This window comes from Lissotriton helveticus, chromosome 3_1, assembly GCF_964261635.1.
Source record: "Lissotriton helveticus chromosome 3_1, aLisHel1.1, whole genome shotgun sequence".
NCBI lineage: Eukaryota > Metazoa > Chordata > Amphibia > Caudata > Salamandridae > Lissotriton > Lissotriton helveticus.
The window spans coordinates 255384005-255404848 of NC_136061.1; the positions used below are offsets into that span (position 1 = coordinate 255384005).

Here is a 20844-nt window from a genome sequence, read left to right on the forward strand (position 1 = left end):
GAAGATGCTCAATTTTGTTTATTTTAGAATATTTGTGAATGCTTTGTAAGATTATAAGTTTGACAAAGTATTCCTAGTTTGCAGACTAAAAGAGTCGAGTAAGTGCCAAAATTGGTGGAGATCAAGATTAAAGGGAAAGTGTCCTGACAATGATATAGAGCAGAGGTCGTCAAACTGTGGGACGTGCCCCCCTGGGGGGCTGTGGATGTGTTCCCAGGGGGGTGCAAATGGGTCTGCAATTACATGAAAATGAATATATCCTGGAAGTGCGCAAAATGCACGATTCCAGGCTGTCTTCATTTACATACAGCATTTAAAGCCCATAAAAAAGTGTGATGACGGTGCTACTGAGTGGTAAGGGGCAGGGGCAGTGAGTGTGCAGTCGGGGTCAAAGACATGCCTAAAAACAAGAAAATATACTGCATTTAATTACATTTTTTTCACCTTCATGTAACTGCATCTAAAAACACGCACACATCCTAAATGAAAAATTCAGCCTTACAGAGCTGTAGGTATGATTGGTGCTGCAGTTGCATTGGAGGTTGAGGGCATACCTACTGTGGCAGTGTTTGTTGGAGCAATGGCCCAAGGGAGGGGAAATGAAGTCAGAGGGGACACCTTCATTTGGGCATCGGAGAGGTGAGATGAAAGGGTGGCTAAGAGATGGGAGGGAAAAGGATGATGAGAGATGGGAGTCCATGTTGTTAGTAATAGTCGGAAGCAACAGTAAGGCAGTGTCTATCATTAGTGAAGCCGGTACAGTGACACTTTTGCCCAGAGGCCACTTCATCAAAATTGAGTGTTTTACAATAGAAAGTGGGATTGGTGCTCAAGTCAAGTCAAATTCCTTTATTCGGCATTTAAAAAATACCATAAAAGTGCATAAAACAGTTAAAAACATTAAAAACAGCTCAGATCATAACATTGAATTTTTCAAGGATGACTTGTTTAACGGACATAACATTCAACTCCTCCCACACGAATTCCTGATCAATCAATCAATCAGTGGCACTTATAGAGCGCGCTACATACCCGTAGGGTCTCAAGGCGCTGGGGGGGGGGGGGGGGGGGGGGGGGCCGCTACTGCTCGAACAGCCAGGTCTTCAGCTTCTTCCTGAAGGAGAGGTGGTCTTGGGTCAGGCGCAGGTCGGTCGGGAGGGAGTTCCAGGTCTTGGCGGCCAGGTAGGAGAAGGACCTTCCTCCTGTCGTCGCTCTTCGGATGCGGGGGACGGCGGCGAGGGCGTGGTTGGCTGATCGGAGGTGGCGTTTCGGAGCGTAGAAGTTGACGCGACTGTTGAGGTAGCTCGGGCCTTGGTCGTGTAGGGCTTTGTGTGCGTGGGTGAGGAGGCGGAAGGTGATTCTTTTGTTGACGGGGAGCCAGTGAAGGTCTCTCAGATGTCCGGAGATGTGGCTGGTTCGTGGGATGTCGAGGATGAGTCTGGCTGAGGCGTTCTGGATCCGCTGGAGTCTCTTCTGGAGCTTGGCGGTGGTACCGGCGTAGAGGGCGTTGCCGTAGTCCAGTCGGCTGGTGACGAGGGCGTGGGTGACGGTCTTCCTGGTCTCGGTGGGGATCCACCAGAAGATTTTCCGTAGCATGCGTAGGATGTTGAAGCACGCCGAGGAGACGTTGTTGACTTGCCTGGTCATGGAGAGGGAGGAGTCCAGGATGAAGCCCAGGTTTCGTGCATGGTCTGCCGGTTTGGGTGCGGTGCCCAGGGCGGGAGGCCACCAGGAGTCGTCCCAGGCGGAGGGTGAGGAGCCCAGGATGAGGACCTCCGTCTTGTCCGAGTTCAGCTTCAGGCGGCTGGTCGTCATCCACTCGGCTACCTCTTTCATCCCTTCGTGCAGGTTGGCTCTGGCGGCGGCGGGGTCGTGGGTCAGGGAGAGGATCAGCTGGGTGTCGTCGGCGTAGGAGATTATGCTGAGGTTGTGTTTGCGTACGATGGCCGCGAGGGGGCTCATGTAGACGTTGAAGAGGGTGGGGCTCAGAGATGATCCTTGGGGGACGCCGCAGATGACGTCGGAGGCCTCTGACTTGTACGGTGATCCTGACCGCCATTTTAATAATATTCGTAATACAGCACAGGGTATATGGATCGTTAGCTTTTTGCAGGAACAATAAAGCTGCCTTGGCGTGTTTGAGCTTTGCACTTTTCAGAATTCCCACAAGGTACCTACACCTGGGGAGTCTATAAAATGAACATAATAATACAAAATGAAGGGTATCCTGCGGAGACCTATTGTCGCAGCCGCAGGTACCCTTCTGTTCAACCATTAATATAAAACCTAGGGGATCCGCCAGTAAATGGTGTAAACGGTTGAACCTAAAACGGGTCACAAAAAATCTGTCCTGTGCATTGTGGGTCTGTGAGAGGTAGGGTTCCATTCTACTCTCGCTTTTCAGTAGACTATAGGCAGCGACTGTAGGTTTGCTTTCTTCAGTTATCGCCCTTCTTAGAGTTATCCATTCCCCATATATTTTTTTAACTCTCATTTTATCCTGAGATGTAATTGTTTCGGGATTGGTAAAAAGGTTCTTACAGCCAATATCCTCCAATGTGCCCTTTACATATTTTAACCAGGGGATACATCTCCCTTTATCCCTTTTCAGACAATCTGTAATAATTTGTCTGCTAAGGACAGCCTCCGGGTTAGACCAAATCTTCACCCAGGCCAAAAGTGGCCTGACATTGATTTTGTCTTCAATGTGGGCTTCTCCAAGTTCTTCATGTATGATAAAGGCAGGAGTACTATGTGGGACTTTTAGGATCCTTCTGTAGAATTTATTTTCCTCCGCCTGTATATGTTGGATATTTACAAAGCCCCAAACTTCTGCCCCGTAGGCTGTTTTGGCACAGCAAATTGATCTGTAAAGATTCATAACATGCTCCGGGGACCATCTGCCCAACCTGCGACCGTAGCTCATTATAGCCCCAGTTAAGGCCACCAGTTTGGAGCAGTGTTTTTCCACAAGAAGTCTGAACTTTAACATCCCATCAAATAATACACCTAAATAGGAAAAGGACTGAACCTGTCCTATTTTGTGGGTCCCTATCTTGTAGGAGAACTTCCTGTCTGGTCTGGCCCCCGCCAGTAAGACATAGGATTTGTCCAAGTTATCTGATAAGTCAAACGTGTTCATAAAGCTGACAAATCCATCAATCAGCCTCTGTAGTCCTCTCGGTGTTCTGGCTAACAACACCGCATCGTCCGCATAGAGCAGGACGGGAACTGGACGGCTACCTACTTGCGGGGAATCTACTCCTAGTTTACATAATTCGCTGTTTAGATTATTAACGTAAAGGGAAAATAAAAAAGGCGCTAGAATGCAGCCCTGCCGCACGCCACTATTACATGGGAATGGAGAGGTCCTGCCTCCCTCTGAGTTGAAGCGAACCGAGGCAGTGGTGTTCCAATGTAAGGCTTTAAGGATGTTAACTAGGTCCTGGTCCGCCCCGAGGCTTATCATCAGGGCCCATAGCTTCTCTCTGTTCACGTGATAGAATGCCGCAGAGAGGTCCATGAACCCCAAGTAAACCGCCTCCTTGCTAGCTATGGTGTACTTGGCTGTCAGCAAGTAGAGGTTCAGGCATTGGTCCGTAGAAGACCTTCCCTCCCTAAACCCGTATTGCGTGTCTGTTATTATCCCGTGGGTGTCTGCCCATTCTGTGAGGCGATTTAGGATGACACGCCCCAACACCTTCGCCGTGACATCAATCAGAGATATTGGGCGATAGCATTGGGGGTCATCCCTGTTCCCTTTTTTGTATATCGGGACTATTGTCGCAGAGGACCAAGAGCGTGGCAGACCAAATTCCACTGCCGCGTTCAGAACCCTCGCGAGGATAGGAGCCCACAACTCTACCTTGCTGAGATATAGATCTGGAGGTATGCCATCAGGGCCTGGAGCTTTGTTTTTGGTTAGACCCAAGATAGCCCCTTCTACTTCTCCCAAGGTGATCTCAATCCTTGCTGTGCAACTAAGCCCATACTCCTCGTCATTAGTTTCGCCCGTATGGTTATATAGGTTTTTAAAGTGGGAATACCATTGCTCGGGCAAAATAGTGCTAGAGATCTGTGGGGTGCTTGGGTCCTGGAAACATGGTTTATTTATAATTTTCCAAAACTTGGTTGAATCCCTTCTGTCCGCCGCCTCCCTTAGATCTTCCCAAGCCTGGGTTGGAAGGCTAAATTTGCGATTTTTTAGTGCCTTCTTATATGCCAGCCTGCATTGAGCAATGTGTGACGTATCTCTAGGGGTTAGTTTTAGGCTAGCTTTTAGCTCTTTATGTGCCTGTGAACACTCTTTATCAAACCATCTAGGGGTGGGGGTAAGAGTCCCATTCTTAGGGAACTGTAATAATCCCTCAATGAGGTGTGCCATCTCTTCGAAAGCGATTACCACTGCGGCCCCCTCGATAGTGGGATTAAGGCATACATTAAATGCATCTGCCCCTGTGATTATTAGAGGTTTATAAAAGGTGTCCCCATCTATTTTGGCCCATCTAAGCCTCCTCCCCTGATCCGTTGCGTTCACTGCAAAACCTACACCTCGTGGGACATTTTTGATAATTGGGCCTATTAGATCTAACACAAGCGGGTTATGGTCACTGTATATGCTCCATTCTATATCTACTCGTTTAACCCAAGCTTTAAGCATACTAGAGACCATAATGTAATCAATATAGGAGCGACAGCCTCTGCCCTTAAAGGTGGGATTGATTTCCCCTCCACTTCCCAATTCCACCAAGTCCATGGTGTGGACCAGATTGTGGCCTTTCAGCACCCTGTCTAGATCTATCCCTTCGGGTGAATGTGAAAAATGCGGCCCTTTCTCCACTGAGCAACGAGACCAGTCCTTGTTAAGTGGTCTTAGATTTGTGCACAGGTGACAATTAAAATCACCCACTAGGACTAGAGAGGGTACTGCTGCTGACTTCACAGCCATCAATTGAGTATTTAGGCAGGAGTCTAATTCCTTTAATGAATTACCCTTCCCATTAGTTCCCACAGCGTTATACCAGTTGATCAGGGTAATGTTTAGATCTTTTGAATGGAAGCCCAAGGCCTGCATATTGTATGATGGCAGTTAAAATTGGATCAAACCCCTTTTATCTTAAGGTCAACATATATGATAAGCCCACCCATGGCTCTCCCTGATGCTGATTTTTGGGCAGGGACGGAGAAACACTTATACCCCTCCAGGAAAAGAGGATTAGGATCAATCGCCCAGGTCTCCTGGAGACATATAACGTGAAACCCTGTGATGTATTGTCTCCATTCCTGCACCTCGTGTTTGGCTGCTAATCCTGCTATATTCCAGGAAATCAGTTTTAATCCATCCTGCCTTTCGGGCCTCTTTGCAAAGGATATAATGGATTCATTATTTACACTCCTGTCAATTGCCGGGGTGTAATTCACCTCTGCTGGACTATGATTTTATTGGTTCGGTACTTACATCTCTACTGTTAAGCCCCGTTATTTCTATTTCTACTACGGGCTTGGCTTGCGGGCTTTCGGCTGTGATTACCCGCTAGTTGTCCACTCTCTGTGCTGACTCGCATCCCCGCTGTGGAGTTAGAGATACGATATCTAATATGGAGCTATTATCCCTCCCCTGACTCTGCTCAGTGCTTGTGTCTGACCATAGTCAGTCCAGTTCTTCTATGGACGACAAAGGGTCAGATCTATTCTGGAGGTCAATCACCCCCCGGTTCCTCATAGCTACATATTTGGGTCTTCGGGAATACCCAACCGGGTTCCATTCCCTGCAGCTTTGTCCATCTAAAATACGCCCCCTGTTATAATTCCCCCAGGGATAGAAAAAACTCAGGGGCATAGATCTGATGTTACTTGCATCTGTAGTTGGGCCCCACCTTAGTATCTGGTCAACGACTTGCTTGTTACAAAAATTCACCACCACACAGCCCCCGATATGGTCCTTAGGCCTGCTTCCCAACCAATTCACCCTGCGTACCATTATTATTCCCCCCTGTTCGTTGCCTGCCAAGGGTCTACACTTGTTTAACCAGAACATGGACTTATTTTTAAGCTCACCATATGGTTCTATTTGCTATGGTTTCAGCTCCGGGACTCCTGTTAAGATGATTACATAAGGGGCTGCGTCAGGAGGTAGATTGAGGGTTCCTAAGGTGTTAGGATTTGCCTTGTTTTTAATTTATTCTAATTGGCGCTTGGTCATGGGTGGGGGCGAAGATTGTCTATGGACCATAACTTGATGGTTGCCTTTTGGGGCTCTCTGGGTGACTCCACCAGTAATGGCGGGGAGACCCGAGGGAGCCTGTGGCGGGCCTGATGATTGTGCGTTCAGAGGGGTTGGGGTGTGTGTGACAGCGGTATTATGTTCGTTTTGGGCAAGGTTTGTTAGTGGCATATCTGGGCTGGTACTGGTGGCCTCCCCCCCTGTGCTGTTGTTTGGAGGTGGATGGCTGGGTCCAAAGGCCAACCCCTTTGTTTTTATCAGAGTTACCACCTTGTCCAGCCTACTAAGAATTAGCTTAGTTTGGTTGGCGACAAGTTGCTCAATGTGGTTCTGTAGCTCAGATATAAGTAGAGCTACCCACGTTGGGGGCACTTGTGTACTTAATTCATCCCCTCCATGAGCTCTTACTTCTGTGAGAGAGTTATCAAACAGAGCCTTATTTGGGGTGACCCTCTTTCGCCTGGTTTTTTTACCCTTAGTTGTTAGAGTCTTGCCCATTTGTGTTGTTTCCCCCTTATTGATGTTTTCTGTACAGGAGGGGACCCCTCTTGAGCACAGGGGACGTCAAATAACCCAAGATCTGGTGAGGCATATAATAGGGGTGCTTGCGCCTCCGAGTCCTGTTGTTGGGTGGTGAGATCGATCTGGGGAGTTAATGAATAGCGTCTCTCCGTGTGCTCGATCTCATTTGCTACCTCCCCTAGTGCTTTGCGCAACATTCTGTCAATGGCAGTTGGTTTATCCCAAGTTGGAGGCGGGGCTCCTTTAGGCTTGCTATTTTTTAATGGGTCTGGGGGGGTGCACTTAGGGTGCCTGGAGGACCTTGTTTGGACCGTGCTAGCCATACTATGATAGACAACCGGTCTATGTGTCACTACGAAACGGTCCAAGGTACCAAAGCACTACCCCCAGCACAGATCGAACAGTCACAGCCACCTACTGCTGCTCCCAAGCGTCTCTAGTCCCAGATGCAGTTCACCCCTCAAAAATGAGTACATACGAAACCCTCCTTGTACTGACCGGGTTGGTTAGCTCAGTGTTCTCCGTTCCGGTCCTGGGCAGCAGATGTTAAGGGGAGGGACCCGACCCGACCTCTGCCGGCTCCGGACGGCCACAGACGGTCCCGCCCTTGTCCCGGGCTTCTCCCGGCACCGCCCGTGCGCGTCCCGCGGTGCGGGAGGCGTTCTGTACTTTTCAAGCGCCTCCGGGCCCTGCGGTGGCGTCACAGGTGCGCCCTGACCCCCGGGGCACCTGGGAGTTGTAGTGCCGGCGTGGGGAGCACCGAGGTTGCAGGAGCCGGTGCCCTCATGGCTAGTACTGCGACTGGCTGGAGGCACCTAGGATATGGAAGCCGTTTCCCTCACGGCGAAGACTGCAGCAAGGTGAGTGCTACCCTGACGTTGCCCCCGCAGCTCCCGGCGCTCTGATCTTTTCAAGCGCCTCTGGGCGCTGTGGTGGCGTCACAGGTGCGCCCTGACCCCCGGGGCACCTGGGAGTTGTAGTGCCGGCGTGGGGAGCACAGAGGTTGCAGGAACCGTTGCCCTCACGGCTAGTACTGCGGCTGGCTGGAGGCACCTGGGATATGGAAGCCGTTTCCCTCACGGCGAAGACTGCAGCAAGGTGAGTGCTGCCCTGACGTTCCCACGCATGGGGCTCATTTTTCTTGCTAGTCTTAGGCATATGGTGCCCTTGGCGCAAAAAGGGTGGCTGCATGTAGTAGCTCATTTTCTTTCAGAAAAAGACTGGACTTGTTTCGAGATTGAAGTAATGGTCAGACATGGTGAGTGGGGAAGGAGTGAAAGACTACGAGATTGCACGCTTCAGGGCTACAGCCATCATTAGTGCAGCAGGTGGAGTGCATTGGGGCCCACAGCACCCCAAATATGAGCCCTAGTGGTTTTGGTCAATTCTGTTCCTGATTGATGCTGTTACTTTTTTACAAGTCCCACATTTAGTGTGGGCCACGAGTGACGGAAAAACACCCCTGAAATGAGCTCATGATCTCTGTCTCTGTGATCATGCCTCCCCTCCCACTCACCAAATCCTTGCCATATATTTTTAGAGGGGGTCCCAACTTCAAAACATTTTGCTGAGGGGGGCTCTGATATAGAGGAATATATAGCGAGATAAAGGAGAAATGGGTTTTAGGATTAGAATAGTCAGGAAATGCAAGGAATAAGCAAACATGTAAAGAAGGAATGGACGGTTGGTGGGGGAACTGGTACAAGTACTAAAGCTTATTAGTTGGTGACAGATGAGCTACTGGTTATTATTCTGAGGAACAAAGTTGATTACTCCAAGTTGAATCAGGAAACGATTATTAGATCTTATTTGTGTAGAACGTAGTGGTACATGTCACACCAAGGGGAGGTTACAGATTCATTTTTGGAGGCTTTGCATGTATTTGATGGCGGTGTAGGACTGTTAGCAGCAACATAGTATGTAAGGTATGTAAAGTACAAGTCTTTACCATCAAGTACCTAGGATTCAATTTGAATGGATATCTTTTGTCATATTCAAGGCCATAGTATTTGATTTTTGTTACGGATAAGTACTAAAGCTAGGTTTTCTTCAGTTGGAGATATTAGCATAGGAACTGCGGTGAAATGCTGAGCTTCATTTTTCAGAAAGAAGGCAATCCCAGGTGAATATGGATTGGTATCAGGCTTCAAGGAAAATGGAAGCTTTTCTTGTTGGTAGAGTAGATGTGTGTTCTTATCATGCCCAAATAAATGGGATGCTGTAAAGGTTTAACAGGACTTTGAAAGAAGGCTCACAAAAAGCCAAAAGTGCAGGAAGGAGCTTTAGAGAGAGAGTTACAGAAGAAAATGAAGTGTGCAAGTGGTCATCACTTTCCACTAAAGGTGAAGCACCCTAGGAGCAATTTAGGGCACGACAGCAAACTCAGAGGTCTATACTGGTTGGATAAATGATATAGAGGTTGCAAGTAGAGCGATATACCAAGGCAAATGGATGGAAAGAACTGTTAAGAAATAAGTTGAAGGAAAGATGAGATTTGAGGCTTATAAACCTGTGCAATGAAGAGAGGTCAATGTAGGTGACCAAAGAGTCCCACAGGTCACACAGTAATGTGATAGAATTGTTCAGAAACAGAATACAAGATGGCGGAATATGGAATGTGTGCAGGATTGCCCTCTACAAGGGCTAGTCGTCTACCAATATGGTGATGAGAACCAGCAATGAATGTGGAAATGAAGAATCTTCAAGTCAAAGTGGAGATGGTCCACCTTGAAGAACTTTGTCACAGACCTAGTGTAATAACCTAATGATTCTCCTTGTACATAATCCTGATTATGTTCTCTTCGATTTTCCTTCTGTCTAGTTTGAAATTGTACTCAATTTTCCTTGAAAACATGCTATATGATGTGATATACTGTGTGTGCGCAGTGTGTGTAGACTACAGAATGTGAACAGTATCCTTGTAGGTTAGAGAGTTTGCAGATAAACTCTGCTGGGATTCCATAAGAAATCAGTAGGGTTGGTTTTCCAGGTGGATGGGATGCTTACCTTATCACACCCAGATTTTCATCACATCGTGGCAAACAAAGTTTGTTTTGAGTCCCCTGCCCGACCTAAGCTCAGATACTGCATAATCATTGCACACAGTAAATGGCAAGACAAAACTTAGAGGAAGCCAGGTAGGAAGCTTGGTTGGCTAATAGGAAACGTGGCGCTTCTCCTTCCATACACAAAAATGTATTTACTATCAAAGGGAGTAGGACACTTGTGCATGCATACCATATATATATATATATATAAAATTGTCCTAAAATTGCTTGGGTGAATATCTACATGCGTGACAGCCCTGTCTCGTTGGACTGCACCATCTCAAAGAACTAATGAGAGGCTGTGGTGGGAACTTTTCGGCACCAGTTCAGCGCAGCTGTTCAGGCAAAAAACGAACCGGCAAACATCCTTGGAACCCTACGAAGGGAAGAATATAAAGTAAGCTGTACTTAACACTCCACAGTACCCACTGAGGTCGATAAAGGCTTGCTAATGGACTAATGTATCCAGCATGCACCAGAATGGAGGTTGCACGAAGCAACGCCCACTGAGGGCAGATAAGCATGCAAAGCACTCTGTGAGACTGTTACACCAGCGGCCCATGAAGAAGAAGCAAAAGACTTCGAAACGCGTCGGCCATGATATGTAAAACCGAGGACAAAATTGCTGGTTGCCATGCATTAATAAACCGGATGGTTCAGAACAGCGTGACGAGTGCGTCCTACAATTGCTTGGACACACACACACACACACACACACACACACACACACACACACACAGAGACACACACACAGAGACACACACGCGCGCGCGCGCACACGCGCACACACGCACACACACACACACACACTCACACGCGCGCGCACACACGCACACACGCACGGCCTGAGCCAGGATGGCTCACTCAGTACCCTTTCGCCAACCCCCGTTCCCAACACAATTCATTTATATTGTTTTTTAATTTTTAAACATTTTCAAAATATATTTTATTTTAATATAACAAAGACATAGTATTTGTCATAAATACAAATGGATACATCATTGCAGTCATAAAAGTGATGGTAGGTTGCTAATAAATAATACATACAAAAATACGGAGTGGTAAAGTCCCTGGAGGCCCAGCAACATCAAATCTGACACTATCAGAATGCTGTAATGCAATATCCAATGCTTCAGCCAGTGGACCAAACATTTAGAACAACAACGACCGCAACACCAGCACCCTGCTCGACAACCTCGCCAATCTTGGACTCAAGCAGCTGGTGTCCACCCCCCTCCCACCTCGCCGGACACACACTCGACGCAGTCTTCTCATCCAGCACAGACATCGCCTTCAGCCACGCCACAGAGCTTCAATGGACGGACCACAGCTGTGTCCACTTCTCCTTCAAAAGAACGACGACCCACCACCACCAGCAACAGGTTGCCCGCAGAAGCTGGAACAAGATCACAGCCGACCAGCTCGCCACCTCCTTGAGCCAGCACCCTCCGGCCAGCTCAGCGAACCCCAGCCAGGCCGCAGACAACCTCACGAAGTGGATCAGCAACTGCGCGGACGAGCTCGCCCCACTGAGGACCCCGCCCAGCAGACCCGGCAGCAAGAAAGCCCCATGGTTCTCCGACGAACTCAAGAGCTCCAAGAAGAACTGCCGAGCCCTCGAGAAAGTCTGGAGAAGGGAACCAACACCGGACAACAGGACCACCTTCAAGCTTGCCATCCGGAAGCACCACCAGCTGATCCGCGCCGCCAAGAAAACTGCATTCAAGGACCGGCTGGACAACAACGCACACAACTGCAAGGAACTCTTCAACATCGTGAAAGAGCTCTCCAACCCCAGCGCAGGAAACAACAACACCACCCCATCGCAAGACCTCTGCAACTCCCTCGCCTCATACTTCCACAACAAGATCGCGGACATACACAACAGCTTCAACAACCAACCAACGCACACCACGACCGAGCCACCACCCCCCACCACCACCCTCCGCGCCTGGACTCCGATCAGCACCGAAGACACCGTCCGCACGATGAACTCCATCCACTCAGGATCTCCGACCGACCCCTGCCCCCACCACGTCTTCAACAAGGCCGACGATGTCATTGCACCCCACCTGCGAGACATCATCAACACATCCTTCGACACCGCCATCTTCCCTGAGAGCTGGAAGCACGCCGAACTCAGCGCGCTACTCAAGAAACCCACAGCGGATCCCATCGAACTCAAGAATTACCGCCCCATCTCGCTCCTCCCGTTTCCAGCCAAAGTCATCGAGAAGACCGTCAACAAACAGCTGGCCGCCTTCCTTGAGACAAATGGATCCCTCGACCCCTCACAGTCTGGCTTCCGAGCCAACCACAGCACCGAGACCGCCCTCATCGCCGCCACCGATGACATCCGAGCCCTGATGGACAACGGAGAAACAGCGGCCCTCATCCTCCTAGACCTCTCAGCGGCATTCAACACTGTCTGCCACCGCACCCTAGTACAGCGCCTCAGCAACGTCGGAATCCAAGAGAAGGCTCTGGAATGGATCATCTCCTTCCTCGACGGAAGAACACAGAGAGTCCGCCTACCACCGTACAAATCAGAGGCCACCGAAGTCATCTGCGGCGTCCCTCAAGGATCCTCACTGAGCCCCACCCTCTTCAACGTCTACATGAGCCCCCTCGCGGCCATCGCACGCCAACACAACCTCAACATAATCTCCTACGCCGACGACACCCAGCTGATCCTCTCCCTGACCAACGACCCCGCCGCCGCCAGAGCCAATCTGCGCGAAGGGATGAAAGAGGTAGCCGAGTGGATGACGACCAGCCGCCTGAAACTGAACTCAGACAAGACGGAGGTCCTCATCCTAGGCTCTTCGCCCTCCGCCTGGGACGACTCCTGGTGGCCTCCCGCCCTGGGCACCGCACCCAAACCAACAGACCACGCACGCAACCTGGGCTTCATCCTGGACTCCTCCCTCTCCATGACCAGGCAAGTCAACTCCGTCTCCTCGGCGTGCTTCAACATCCTACGCATGCTACGGAAGATCTTCTGGTGGATCCCCACCGAGACCAGGAAGACCGTCACCCAGGCCCTCGTCACCAGTCGACTGGACTACGGCAACGCCCTCTACGCCGGTACCACCGCCAAGCTCCAGAAAAGACTCCAGCGGATCCAGAACGCCTCAGCCAGACTCATCCTCGACATCCCACGAACCAGCCACATCTCCGGACATCTCAGAGACCTGCATTGGCTCCCCGTCAACAAAAGAATCACCTTCCGCCTCCTCACCCACGCACACAAAGCCCTACACGACCAAGGCCCGAGCTACCTCAACAACCGAATCAACTTCTACGCTCCCAAACGCCACCTCCGTTCAGCCAACCACGCCCTCGCCGCCGTCCCCCGCATCCGAAGAGCGACAACAGGAGGAAGGTCCTTCTCCTACCTGGCCGCCAAGACCTGGAACTCCCTCCCTACCGATCTGCGCCTGACCCAAGACCACCTCGCCTTCAGGAAGAAGCTGAAGACCTGGCTGTTCGAGCAGTAACGGCACCCCCCTCCCCCCAGCGCCTTGAGACCCCACGGGTAGGTAGTGCGCTCTATAAATGTCTTTGATTGATTGATTGATTATCAGACATTCAGCATCCAGAAACCATATGAGGAACTAGAAACAGGTTATGAGAAAATAGGATTATAGCATGAATTACACTAGTAAAGTCAAAAGAAGAGACATTAATTTCAGAACGGATCAGATCAATGGTCTTAAGGCATGCAAAGATAAAAGCAAACCACCAGTTAAGGCAAAATTACAGCCCATCTGGAAGCAATATTGGAACATTCTATAGATGTTGTGATATCGCCCAACACAGACATTCCGCTTCGGCTCATTTATGACCTCATGCAACCTATTAGCCCTGGTCAGGACCAGAACATCAGAAGGCTGTAGCAATACAGCTTGAGGGCCTAGGAAAAACACCCAACATGTAACCCTTTGGTTCACATTTGATTGTCCTGCCAGTGAGCTTTGATACCATCATACAAAAGTCCAATACCACTGGGCAGTGTCATACCACATGATAAAAATACACTCTCTGCTCGTCACATCTTGGACACTGTGTTGATGGGCTGCTCTTGCTGACTTGCTGCCATTAAACCTTTTTCAAACAGTGGTTGCCTCCGTGACTCATCACAACACACTGCTTAGGGTTCCCAGAGTATATTTTATGAAATATTTGTGGGTGAGATATGTCCAATAGAAAATGTAGATTTGTAGCAGCTAATACCTTGCATTGCAACAAACCTGTGATCTCGGTAATCTCATGTCCAATGTCTGTTTATCACATAACAGTTCCAGCTTCAAGCCCGGCTGCATAGCATTTTCTAATGTTCACACCTACTGCACTTTTACTTCTCTATTTTATCACACTTAATTGCTGTGACTTTGTGAACCATTTGTACAGAATGCACGCATTAAGCTCCCGAGTTTTAAATGTCTCAAAAACACCTACACTCATCATGCAGCTTTATGGATAGGTCTGGGGGTTAGGGACACAAGAGCACCACCACTATTTCATAACAGGCAAACAAATCTCATCAAGAAGGTTGACAGCAAACACTCTACATATACCCAATGCCTGTCACTGGTGGTACCAAATATTTCATCACAAGTCATACCAACTGTAATAATGGTGTTCGTACATAATGGACTGTTAGCGGGATGGCAGATGGTACATCAGTAATAAGTCGGTCTGTTGCTGGAAATAAGTCAAAGACCCATTTGATCGCTACTCAGTGAACTCTTGGACTGGGGCAGATGGAATGTACAATACATTTCATATTCTAAAATACAATCTTAAAAACTCATCATATCACTTACGTTCCCCTTTCCCATTATCCTCACATTCATCTTTACCTCTCCCCTTGTATGTGCCTCTTCCTTTCCACACTGGTTCTTACATGTGTTTCACCTCTTCTTATTTTCCTAAAGTCGTAACATTTAGTGCTCTCCACCCACCATCCCGGACTCTTCCCTTAACAGAAATGTACTGACTTCCAGTTTGTCTCTGTTAACTGAATTAACTCATGTTTCAAGAAAGCAATTCCAAGTTTTGTATGCTGTACAGCACATTGACACAGTCTAGTGGAATAGCACGCTTAGAAAGAAAGAAATACCAGTTATTAAACTGCGATCAGCCTTTCTAAGATTGCCAAGTTATGTATGTTTTTTCTTAGAATTTACTGCTGATGATTATTTAAATCCTGACACCTGGATATAAGGTATATCACAGTCTAGTACTGAATAGTATTTGTTGGTCTGTCCTCTTTGCTTTTTATTTTTTATTCCCTAAAAAAATGAAGGATACATTTTAATTTCCTCATCTCAACCAACCAGTTGTGACTGTCGTCCTTTCCTATGTCTTTCAGAATTCGATACCATATGGGAAACTGTGGCTTTTCGACTAAAGACACGGCTGTGTTGACAATTGGGTTATAGCAAAAACACGGGTAATTATTACAATATAGATTATTCTTCAATTTACTAAACGAGAAGGACGTTAAACATATTTCCACAGTTACTTGTAGTAAGTGTCAAGCGTTAAAGGCCGTATTCCCATTGACTCAATGTTTCTGTTGCCAAGCAAACATGACAAAACACAATACAATCTGTGACGTGATATTTTGTGAAATCTTAACAGCTGCATGATACAGTTACAATAGTACGGCGATGTCACACATAAGATGAATGAAAATACACTTACCTCAGGAGGAATACTATCATCGGAGTCCGAACTGTCATCATATCCACCCCCATCTAGACTCATCTGGAGCAACTGGTCAATAGTGGCATCCACAGCACCATTATTAGCCCTCAGAACACACTCAATAATGTCATATTCCATATTTGGGAACATTGTCTTAAAATCCTCCATGGCCTGGTTAAATTCCAGTCTTCGAACCTGCCTTGCAGGTCGGCTGTTGTTGAGTTCTTGCGCCGATGCACTCCTTGAGCTGCCATTGCTACTGCTCCGACGGAACAGACTTGTCATTTTTGATACCTGTTTTTGAAAAATGTTTACTTTTTAAAATTCACCAACTTTCAGGGGAAACGATCAAGGGAAGAAAGAAGTGCCTGGAGGCGATTCAGGAAGATGCTATGTAGCCATGCTCCAGATCCTACCATAAGCAATCCCGTCTTTCCTCCGAAAATACCACAAAAGACGTCAGCAGGAATGATTCTTCACACATTGAATGTCTTTTCCGGTTAAATCGTCCACGGTGCTACATTTAATTTTGAGCGTGAAGCATGTTCCATCTATAAACAAACAAATTAGGAAATGAGAGAGAATAAATATCATTTAAACATTTGTTAGCAGTTGTTTTTAAAATATTTGAGATCTCAGTTAAACCGTATTTTTATGATGGCACTTAAAAACGAGTTAAACAACGTAAGGGTATAAGTTTTGATTACTAGAAAGAAACAACTTGGGGCCTTGGAGTTGTAGGGATACAAGGCTTGTTTAATTGAAGCTTTAGTCCAGCAAATGGCAATACACTAAAAACTAGATCAACTTGAAAGTGTTAGTGACATTTAAGGTTGGTGTCAATGAAAATGCAGCAGATGGGCAGAAACTACTTGGCCCAACAACATCTGATGATGGGACAGTGCTGCATACCCTACTCGAAATATGGGTTTAAAGCAGGTCTTGACTAAAAGTAATCACTGGTTTACATTTGTCACAAAGAACCATAAATTTTAATTAGGTGTTTCCCCAGTCATGAGAAATGCGGTCTCTTATTAATCTGCAAGAAATAAATGTGGAATTAGTAATTTTATGTGACAAAATGAACTTCCGCCTATGCACACTGTTTCAGTGTTCTGTTTTTTTGATTTTTAAACTTCTGAGTTGCTATACGTTTTGCCATGAGAAATTCCTATTCCTTGTAATCTAGGCTTATACTTGTATGAACAAAGGTTAATTACAAGGTTGAGGTCTCCATCCGATTTGGATGGAAACGTAGAACAATTAAAATATGCTTTCCAATGAACATTCTCATAAGCCCAGGGCGAGAAGGAGCATGCAATGCAGAATCTTCACTACATACATCATTAACTTGCCAAGAAAGAAAACATAATCTAGGCCTTCGACCAAAGGGAGGACGTGGCACCATTTGTCGGCCTTGAACTTACCAAGACAGAAGTCCACAATATGGGCCAAGAAGTGGCTCTCTGTAGGGAAGAGGGGCGAGGAAGTCGAAGAACTTCTGGGCAAATTCCTCCTGTTTTCGGCAGGATAACTATACACACATTGGACTAGCTCTCCTTGATGGAGACTAAATATGACCACGCTACAATTTGTAGGTATTATTCTTTGTTTGAAGTCAGGTCGTTGCACTGGTAGTTCTCGTTTTTCACAACTATATATGTCATAACATCTGAAAAAGGTGAATAAAGAAAAAAAACGTTTTAACCAATTTGCACCTGTCCTAATGTTTTTTGTCATATTGGCTCTAAAGGCTCATTTTCTCATTTTAGTCATCCAGCCTTAGGAACATGTATTCAAGTTAAAGAATCAGTCTAAAGGGATGTTTGCTGACCAAATGCCACTGTGTTTAGAGACTATATAGTTTTAAGTGCGTGGGCTACAAGACGTAGCCAATCTTAACTCCAAAAAGATATTTTGGAGGGCAAGTCTCAACTCCCCACTACCCTCATGGTTTTTTCCTCAGAAATGTGTAATACCAATTTCCTTCATTACTTAGCTTCCTCCTTCTACGGTTAGCATATTTCTAAAAATGAATTAAAGGTCATTATGTGTAAATTAGAAAGCCAGTCAATCTGCACAGGTGGGGGAGCATCGACTTCCCTCGAACCACTAGTTAACTGTGCACCACATTTAAATATCTCCATCGGCTTAGCAAGGATAGTTTTGCCAATACAGCTCCTACAGGCTATCAGTTAGCCACCATTCTCTCCCATTCAGAGTCCGTAAAAGTTCTGCTGCTACCAACCGAGCTAAACTTAGAATATTTTCCGCTTAACTCAACTATTCTTTAGTTGTTACCTCTGGCACCTGGTTTGCTAGAAGATGAACCACAATTTGGTTTAGTCTTTCATATTTCTGGTTATCTTATCAGCTGCTTCATTTTTTCCTTCTAATCTAGCTCTATTTCTTGGTAATAAAATCACTCTATTAACTGTTCACTTCAAATTGTTATTGCAGCATTCGTAGGGGTCCAGACATTTCCAAAGTATTCCAATATTTGTAACAATTTAAACGTAAACGTGTTGGTCACCGCCTTAATTCTTCCTTTTCTCTTTGCATTTTTCAAAACGATTGTGTCTCTTTACATTTCCTATTTATGAGTGGCTGAAAAATGCTGGCTCAAGTATGGGGGGGGGTGGGGTGGGGTGGGGTGGGGGGGGGGGGGTGGTGGTGTGTGTGTGTGTGTGTGTGTGTGTGTGTGTGTGTGTGTGTGTGTGTGTGTGTGTGTGTGTGTGTGTGTGTGTGTGTGTGTGTGTGTGTGTGTGTGTGTGTGTGTGTGTGTGTGTGTGTGTGTGTGTGTGTGTGTGTGTGTGTGTGTGTGTGTGTGTGTGTGTGTGTGTGTGTGTGTGTGTGTGTGTGTGTGTGTGTGTGTGTGTGTGTGTGTGTGTGTGTGTGTGTGTGTGTGTGTGTGTGTGTGTGTGTGTGTGTGTGTGTGTGTGTGTGTGTGTGTGTGTGTGTGTGTGTGTGTGTGTGTGTGTGTGTGTGTGTGTGTGTGTGTGTGTGTGTGTGTGTGTGTGTGTGTGTGTGTGTGTGTGTGTGTGTGTGTGTGTGTGTGTGTGTGTGTGTGTGTGTGTGTGTGTGTGTGTGTGTGTGTGTGTGTGTGTGTGTGTGTGTGTGTGTGTGTGTGTGTGTGTGTGTGTGTGTGTGTGTGTGTGTGTGTGTGTGTGTGTGTGTGTGTGTGTGTGTGTGTGTGTGTGTGTGTGTGTGTGTGTGTGTGTGTGTGTGTGTGTGTGTGTGTGTGTGTGTGTGTGTGTGTGTGTGTGTGTGTGTGTGTGTGTGTGTGTGTGTGTGTGTGTGTGTTTGTATATCTATATTTATGAGGACCAGAACATGTTTGCACACCAACGCTATGAGGACCAGTGCGCTATGAGGACCGGAAAGCCGGTCCTCATAACGTTTACAGTGCTTACATACTGAGGGGATCTCTCTCAGCTGTCTGAGTGAAATTTTGGAGAGGGCTTCATAATTCCTATTTTTCAGACAGTGTGTGTGATGAATGCACTCCTATACACACAAAAATATTCTCTCTCTACACACACAGACAGTGCAGTTGCTAAGGACAGAAAGCAACCAATCAGATCAGGGGTGTGTCTTCCTGGTCCTCATAATATCAATAGAAGTCTTATAAGTGTGTGTGATGTTGCAGGTTCCCATACTGTCAGTAGACAGTATGGGACTGACAGTTCCAACCCAGCTCTAAACATCATAAATCCTAACAGCCAGAGTTTAAAAAGGGGGATTTTTTTGTGTGACATAGGCTCGGAAGAAGAAGGGGTTTTGAAGACTCCAATGATGTGTGTTTTTTATGAAAAGTACTAACATAGGGCCAACCATAAAAAAAGATATGTATTATAAATAGTCATTTCAACTTCTCAAAATTGGGACTGGGAATGTCCCTCCTACAGTGAGATAGCTGAAGGTGTACACGCTTCAGAATTTCAATTCAAGTGCTATTTTCTCACTGGAAAGCACCTGCCAAACGTTTTGGTGTGTCAAAAACAAAAAATGTGAAAATTAAAAGCACAGGCTCGATTCTGCACACAACAATGTGATGTGGAAACGTATCAGTGGTTTCACTGTTTTGCTATTCAGTTCCAAGGATGAATTCTGTCCGGCCAGTGCTCACATTCTTTCATCTCCTTAATATAGCGGTGCTCACCTCTGCGCAGCTGTAGAAAGAGAGGAAAGTACTAGAGCTTGACGTGATCTGAAAGTGCTTAGAATTGAGGATAGATCTGGGATGTTCTATCAGAGACTGGGATGATATGTCAGAGGTAGAAGAGAGCTGTCAGAATTATAACAGTTTATAGATGAGGAGCACAGAAGACAGTAGGAAGGATGTCTATGACAATGATTAGTGTAAGAAGTGGCTGAGAAGTGGCACCTGAGACTCTGGCTCACACACCACATAGACATTCAGTCCATGGACATACAGTAGACCTCCATGTTGTAATAGGCTGACATTTGAGGTGTAGCCATTATTCCAAACCATAAGCAATATAACCCCCAGCAAACCCCCCCCCCCCCCCAGTGGATCTGGTGATAACTTGTACGGGGGTAGTCCAGTCTTGTATGCTACCTGTACGTTTGGGACATAAACTGCAAATATATATATCTTTTGTCCTGGTCAGCAGAGTCCAGGAAACTTACAATATGAGTCTCACAATGGTGCAATGACAACATCAATAAAATAGGCTGACTGCAATCCTCAGTAAGGTGTTTTTTATCATGTCACAGCAGAAAATAAGCAACTCAGCTTATATATAACCCATAGCTATTTGGCAAACCAGATACCATAAGCAATCTTGCAGGCAGGAAAGCATCATCATATCATTCAATGCAAACTTGCCCTAGGGTATCAGATATCACTTTGCACTCATTACACATCCATCACCCATTTGTAATAGTTATGTGTATCATCATCAACTGGACTAAGTACTGATGACAGTGAGCCAGGTAGCAGTAAACGGCGCAATAAACAGTGAGGGGAGTGTTTCAAGTTGAAATCTTTCTTTCCAAATTCATCTCTATCACCAAAGTGCTCGACCTGCAAACTTTTACTTTCAATTACAAATCAGGCTAATTCCAAGTCTCAGTAAACATTTTAATCAAGAATCAAAAAACTCAGACAGAAGCAGAGTCCGGATATGCAATGATTTTGAGGAGGCCTAGACGCAGGGAGAAAATTGTCCTTATGCATTTTCCCCACATATTAATGCTGTAACTAAGAGAAAACAAGCATTGGCATAGCCAATAGGTCTCGTCTTTGGGACCTTATAAGTGTTTAGCCATGCAACAGTTGATGTTGTTGCACCAAGGATATTGTGCCGGATA

General features: G+C 46.6%; 1 protein-coding gene across 5 annotated transcripts in view; it reads right to left on the reverse strand.

The window, feature by feature from the left end:
- The window catches only part of CUEDC1 (CUE domain containing 1), a 1101926-nt gene that overhangs the window by 313583 nt on the left and 767499 nt on the right, over window positions 1-20844 (reverse strand). For all 5 annotated transcript variants that reach the window (XM_078679741.1, XM_078679742.1, XM_078679740.1 and 2 more), the window contains one exon: window positions 15505-16058. In XM_078679741.1, coding sequence (XP_078535867.1) covers window positions 15505-15792 — 288 coding nt within the window. In that variant the 5' untranslated portion in view covers window positions 15793-16058. The remainder of the gene's footprint in view (window positions 1-15504; window positions 16059-20844) is intronic.